Consider the following 6,930-nt stretch of genomic DNA (forward strand, 5'->3'; position numbering starts at 1 on the left):
CAGATTTAAAATAGTGCAAATAAGTTTGATATTTTTTGTAGTCGTATGTATTCCTACGCCAGAGTTCAATATAGTTTTGTTCAACCAGACGCTCGGCTGTCTAATTAAATCTCCGACTCACAGAGAGTCTCTCTTGATAGACGGAGATTAACGGAGACAGCCAAGCGTTTAGTTGAAGGAGACCAGAGTTCAGTAATGCTTGTATCCAGACATGTGTGCAATTTTTAGAAATATTTTGTTAACTGATACATAGATTTCTGGAATTAATTTTATCTTTAAATATTACACAACATGATTTATATGGGGTTATCTCGAAATTCTTGTCGGAAAAGTTCGAGAATTCAAATACAGATTAGAATCTACTTGTCATGCAAAATAACATATCGTTGGTTTTATAATTGATAAATATCGATAAAATGAACTCCCGTCAGTACTTCAATACTTTGATTTCTCTCTGGCGTTTATCAAGTGCTGTGAAAGGGAGAATCTGTTTGGCCTTGTTCTCCATGCATGTGTATGTGCAATATTGAGCACAGTGCCCTGTACTTTCCACACACACACACACACAGTGTATATATATTTGTTTTCCCTTGGACTGAAATGTCACATTTTCATTGCTTTAAACATAGCACGTGATTGCCTCAAATATCTCTATATTTGTTCTGTGAGAAATAATATTAGGCAATATGGCCGTCATTGGTCGACGCTTCGCTCACTATTTTATACATAAACTGCATGCCGTAAGTTCTTAAAGTATTTGGAGTAGTTGCCCTTTGAAATTCTTTAAAATTAGAGTAGTTGCCCTTAGAATATTGACGTCACATTGTTTTGTCTGGAGCAGAACAAAATGGCAGCGTCGAAATTTGCTCAAATCTCTGCAGAGGAAAGGGATAAAACATTTAAAATTGAATAGCAACAAAACATTGTAAGTAAACATGGGTGAAGCAAAGATTTTGAAAGAGTATTTGTAAGATGAGATTGAAAATTTTGAAGAGTTTGTGCGAGTTAAATTGTACGAGATGTAAGGCATCTTGTACATGGCTTTGCGTAGATCATCGCTATTTGTGAATAAATATGTCGCTTGAAAGTCCTCGAGAAAACAAAACACTTATTAGGTTAGTTACTGACTCACTTCGGAAATATATTGGGTTGATCAATCTCATAGAAGGCTCGGCTTCGCCTAGCCATCAATAAGATTGATCAACCCAATATATTTCCGTTGTGAGTCAGTAACTACCCTAATAAGTATATATATATATATATATATATATATATATATATATATATATATATATATATATATATATATATATATATATATATATATATATATATACATTAATATACATTACATTAATGTTTACATTGTTTAGAAAATTTCACATGCATGCGTAATTGCTACTTCATGTACCAAGAGGAATTACATCTTTGTTTCTAAACTCTTGCATTATATCTCTCTGCGCATGCTACTCTGACCCAACAACATCGATGGAGGAAACTCAAAGACTGCATTTTAAAGAACTTTGAGTGAGAAAATCTCAGTCTTGCTGAAGTTGATTCCAGAGTGGAATATTAATTGCTGATGTCTTTAGCATATAACCATTGGTTTAGTACACTTTCGGAGCACCAGTTTTCTGCATTTTAAGATGTTTGGTCGTCATGCATACAGAATAAAAATGAAATAAATACACATAAAAAATTTCTGAAACCATTTTAAAAACAATTTAATTTTTCTAGCAATTTTGATCTAAAGTTTCCGAGTAAAGTTTAACGTTGCATTTACAAAAGTTTTAATCTTTTTGATATTTTTCTGCAACAGATTTAGGAATAGGATTTTTCAAATGTGTTGTTAGACTTTATACATGTACATGTATTATTTAGGTTAGTTATATTGATGTACTTTGATACAAAAGTGTTGCAACGGTTGAAAAAGAATGTAATATATATAATTTGGCTAAAAAATATAAGATGTCAAAATATTCATAATGAGTGGTTCTTGAAGAAGAATGAAAAAATACTTCTTTGTGTTGTAAATTTACATGCGCACATGTGTTTTTTGTTTTGTTTCGGTATATTTTGTATATGTCACCAGTATTTCCTACATGTACTGTATTGTAGCTTTTTTCTAGTTTTGACAGGTTGCTGTTCGGTTTGGTCTAGGTATTAGATATTACGCTGCTGATAACCTTCAGAACATGTATAATCTTATCATTGTTTGACCAGATAGTGTCCAGGTAGGAAGGTCTCTGTATGTATGGCGAATCATTTCAGTCCTTTAAGGAACTTAAATTATCTCAATCAATCTATCAATAAGATGTATTCAATTGCCAAACTGTTTCGACGAAATATAATTTTAAAAACCTATACATTTGAAGTGTTCACACACTCCAACTCCTGTGTTCTCGGACGTTTACTGAGTAATTAATTGTTGTCTGTAAAATTGCGCTGTTAGTTACTTATAAGGTACAGAAAATATGTTGAGCAAAAAAGAGGATGATGAAAAAAATCACATTATGTTTATGTTTTTCAGGGTTACTTCAAACTATGTTAGCTCTGTTATTGATTGGACTGTGTGCCACAGTGTACGTACATTACATAGTAAATATTAACTTATATGTCCTCTGCATGTGAAACCGGAGAGCACTTCCATTATATGGATTTTATCGCATTATGTCGGTCATATTGTCCTAACTTCGTTTCCAGAGGGTTTTTTTGTTATCGTTTGCTAAAAAAAAATTGACACTTGTTATGTAACTTTATAACTGAAAACTAGAGATCAAGTTTGAATTTTATTCAAATTAATGAACAGATGACAAATAAATTATTTTCAAACGACTCGATTTTTAATTGCTAATCGGGTTAGTTATCCAACAAAAAAATATTAACCGGACTATTCTCAAGATCTATTAAGCAAATAAACCGACAAGTGTTTTAAAATATGAAGTGCCGGTTGGGGACATGCCTTGCTTGTGCAACACAATGTACTCGCAGAATAATTGCTTTGTTTAAAGTGTTTGTGGTATTGGGTTATAATTATAAATGTTATTTTCCTTATCATACACTCGTCCTCATGTGATGTCAGTTAGTCCCATTGACCTTCATAAAAGACAAATGCTGAAACTACGTAAAGAATTTCTCTTTAAACACAATTTCGCATTTTGTGATTCATAGATGAAGATTTAATTGAAATAGCAATGCTTTCTAGTTTTCACATTTAAAATAAGCACTTGACAATCAAGACTCCTGGGAAAAGTCCATTTATTAGAAAGGAAATAATTTCTTATCACTGTACGGAAGTGTACAGAGTAGATTGAAGTCATTGAGTACATTTATTCCGTATTTATATGTAAGGTTAATGATAAGGCCAACAATTGATGACTATCTAGAATTTGAATAAAAACATTGTTTCGAAAGTTAGATGTTTTATACGCAAAGTTTTTTTTTCAACAGCGTAACAACGTTCATTTGCTGACTTACAAACAAAAATATGTTTTGATTCATAATGTTACATATGCTTTGTTGATTCTAATTTTGCTAGAATTATAGTCTGGGATATGAAAATTTGAGACATACAATCCTTTACTTATTACTTAAAGTCGTATTTAAAAATTCTGATCCGATTTATTTAAAAAACGTAGATAGTGCATTTATTCACAAATTAAACAACAGTTTCCAAATTATACCTATATGAATTTAATTGCTCTTATAGTGTATTTAGATAAAGAAAGATGTTGAATCTTTTTTTAATATTGAGATTGGATAACATGTTTATTTGCGAACAGGTTTATTATCAATAGTTTTTTATTTTCGTTTTTTTATCTTGGGGGGGGGGGGGGGGGGGGTCGCGAAACAAATTTTATAATCAACATTAACGTATACGGGATAAGATTCTCTTTCTTTTCTTTCAATGAAATTGAGTCAAAGTTTCTAATCTACATATATATTGTTACGCTTTTTATACAGATTTTTTGTTTGAATTATTAAACTTCTGTTGCAGATCAGCCTATTCTGATGACTGGGACATTTTTACGTACACTCAAGAATGGCCTGTTGCCGTCTGCATAAAGGGTAAAGAGGAGGTAAAGCATTTAACCCAGGGATTTACAGACTCGAGAAATTATTTATTAAATAATGCAGCAGAATTTCGTTCATTTCTATACATTTTTCTGTTATATAGCACCACACTTGTACTATTCCACCTGGCGTGCAGGGATGGGGAATTCACGGCATGTGGTAAGCATGCTATTTTAATATTTACATTATATAATTTATATATTACTATCATTCATTATATTTTAAAATGGAGCGAATTCCCTCCAAAAGTTCACCTGTCCTTGTCTGATACTCAAAAGATAAAGCGCAGCTTGGGGAAATATGATAGCAATTTAAAACAGGAAACAGATGTTTTGGTCAATTTGTACATGTCTATATAACACTTAGATTTTGAGGATAACAAGCAAGAGAAAAATAATAGTATGGGAAATAAACATTGAATAAAATTGACAATTATTGAATAAAAACAAAATTGGTGTTTTATGAGTTTGCAAGTTTTTCCTGTTTTTAAAAAATACAGAAATTGATTTTTATTGATCAACTCTGACCAAGTACGTCATACTGATCATTTTCTCTGGGTTTTGTGTATACGTAGCTTAAACCCCGGCTATTCGTGGACATGACTGTGTCTGTCTCATTACATTGGAGTTCAGTTTATAATATTCTATTTCACCTATACACCTTACAAACACCTTCAGAAAAAAATTTTGAACTTGAAAGCATTTGGTATTTGCTAAAAAGGCAACTATTGCTGAGCCCTTCACCACAATTTGATATTTACAGGCCAACAAAGACAGGCACAGAAGGACCCACAAGTTGTGGAACACAGCCGTTCCACGCAGACGCTATCACGGTAAAATACAATCTAAACCAAAAAAAAACCTGACAGTTAAAATATATGAATATTGATGTATGTGTATAAGTCCACTCGGAATTCATCTTTTCAGCCTATTTTGCCGCATTTGAAGATTATGTGGCCAAATATGTACGCCGATACTTCCGTATATAGCTTTTGGTATGTTTTTAAGATACTGTGCCTTTAATCAAATAAACTAGTGCGACAACATTTAGTTTGTTGAGAGCTCGAAATTACTCGACATGAAGGATATGATGTCACTAGCATTGTAATATTTTTACAGGGAACACGAATGGAGTAAACATGGAACATGCGCCAGTTCCTTGAATGCCACCTCCACTGAGTACAGATACTTTTCTAAAGCTCTCGATCTCTACGCCCGTTTCAATGGACAGACGTGTGTATTTTAAGAGACGGGGTTTAATTTTTTAGCTTAACTTTTATATGTTTATTGCAATTATGTAATACAAGATGTCCGCACCAAACTATCGTCTAATTATTATATATTTCTCTGCAGAATTTTGGCCAACCAAGGAATTGTTCCAAGTCAGACCGCAACATATGATGTACGTTTACTTTTTTAAACAAGTGAGACTAAATTCAACAAACAATAAGAGAACATGATTTTTCGTTAGTACCATATCTTATTACTGTAATTGCAGATCAAGACTTCCGAGGCTGCGCTTAAAAAAGAGTTAGGAGTGAACGCTTTAATTCAGTGTACCTATGATCATGTGAGTATTAATAACTCGTAAAATACATATTATGATCAACACGATTTCGTCGTTAAACTGCTATACGTTATCAGAATTATGCGACTGGAACACAATCATGTAGAAAAAGGATACTAGTATATGACCGTGCAAATCTGGTGTTTTGTTTCAGTAGTTATACATGTACCCAAAGAGTCACAGTAATAGTAAAAAAAATAATTTTTGATACTTAAATATTTTTCTTAAAAACCCAACAATAATGTTCACAAGTAATAGTAACCTTAGTTACATAGTTACGTGAATTTACTGTGCATCATTGAATAAGATAGTAGAGCAATTGCAATTCATAACATAACATATTTTTGTGGTTCATTGTTTGGGATCGTTGTTTAAACGTCGACAAATTTTAATTTAAAATCAAAGCTGAAATGATAAGTTTTTATTATTTGTGTTATGATATATTCAATCTAGAAAAAAAGAATACTGTCTACAAGACAATTTTTTTCAATGTGCTATTTACTGTAGAACACAAGTCGACAGGTCATCTACGAGATCGAGATTTGCTTAAGTAAGAACTTCGAACCCGTAGACTGTTACCCTTATGAAGGAAATAGTTCTGGGAAGAGGAGCCACCACCACCATAAATACAGCAGCCACCCCCATAGTTCCTGTCCGGAGAGTTACGGCTTCTACTATCCACCCATCGCCGGGGTTTACAGCAATCATAATTAATACGCATTAAGAAAACTTTTTCTTTTATCAATAAAAAATAATGAAGGGTTTTTCATATTTGTGAAGGGGACGATAAATATGTGCAACTGCAGAAACAAAAAAAGTTGCGATACCACACCCCAAAAATCATCAACACTCATCTCAAACATGGAATGAGAGAAATATGAACAAAAATTTGAATAATATTCAATCACGATTAATTATATTAGACGTATTTACTTAGATTCAGAATAATGATAACATAAAATAACAGTTAACAGAAAAATATATATAACACTGTGTCGAATAATTATGTCAGTGCCAAGGTTGCATTTTTGCACCCGTCTAAGGTGCATATACCGGTATACAAAAAATTCAATTATGCCATATGATAGACCATTGTTTAAAGAGTATACAATCACCTTTATTATCATTGTATCTCACCTGTCGGGTGGGATATTTACCTTTCAAAACTTAATTCCTACAGAAAAAAGTTTTTCTTATCGGAAATCAATATTTCTATAGGTAAGTTCCTATCGGAATACAAGAACTTCTTATAGGTATTTCAATTCCGCTAGGATTTGATAAAGTCCGTAC

The 6,930-nt window shown here is 32.4% G+C and overlaps 1 protein-coding gene across 1 annotated transcript; it reads left to right on the forward strand.

Moving 5' to 3' along the window:
- Positions 1-2,171: 2,171 nt before the first annotated feature.
- LOC105345088 (ribonuclease Oy-like) lies at positions 2,172-6,404 on the forward strand. Its single transcript, XM_034469937.2, has 10 exons — positions 2,172-2,234; positions 2,531-2,582; positions 3,998-4,079; positions 4,178-4,233; positions 4,837-4,906; positions 5,001-5,068; positions 5,193-5,306; positions 5,427-5,475; positions 5,572-5,643; positions 6,148-6,404. Exons 2-10 carry the CDS (start codon positions 2,545-2,547, stop codon positions 6,352-6,354), a joined length of 756 nt encoding a protein of 251 aa, XP_034325828.2. The 5' UTR covers positions 2,172-2,234; positions 2,531-2,544; the 3' UTR covers positions 6,355-6,404.
- Positions 6,405-6,930: the final 526 nt, after the last annotated feature.

This window comes from Magallana gigas, chromosome 6 (assembly GCF_963853765.1).
Source record: "Magallana gigas chromosome 6, xbMagGiga1.1, whole genome shotgun sequence".
Taxonomy (NCBI): Eukaryota; Metazoa; Mollusca; class Bivalvia; order Ostreida; family Ostreidae; genus Magallana; species Magallana gigas.

Excerpts from the sequence above, each read along its gene's own strand:
- LOC105345088 (XM_034469937.2), top strand. The coding sequence starts at position 2,545 with ATGTTAGCTCTGTTATTGATTGGACTGTGTGCCACAGT. Across the intron at positions 2,583-3,997 it reads ATTGGACTGTGTGCCACAGT|ATCAGCCTATTCTGATGACT; the intron begins GTACGTACATTA and ends CTTCTGTTGCAG. Across the intron at positions 5,476-5,571 it reads GTCAGACCGCAACATATGAT|ATCAAGACTTCCGAGGCTGC; the intron begins GTACGTTTACTT and ends CTGTAATTGCAG.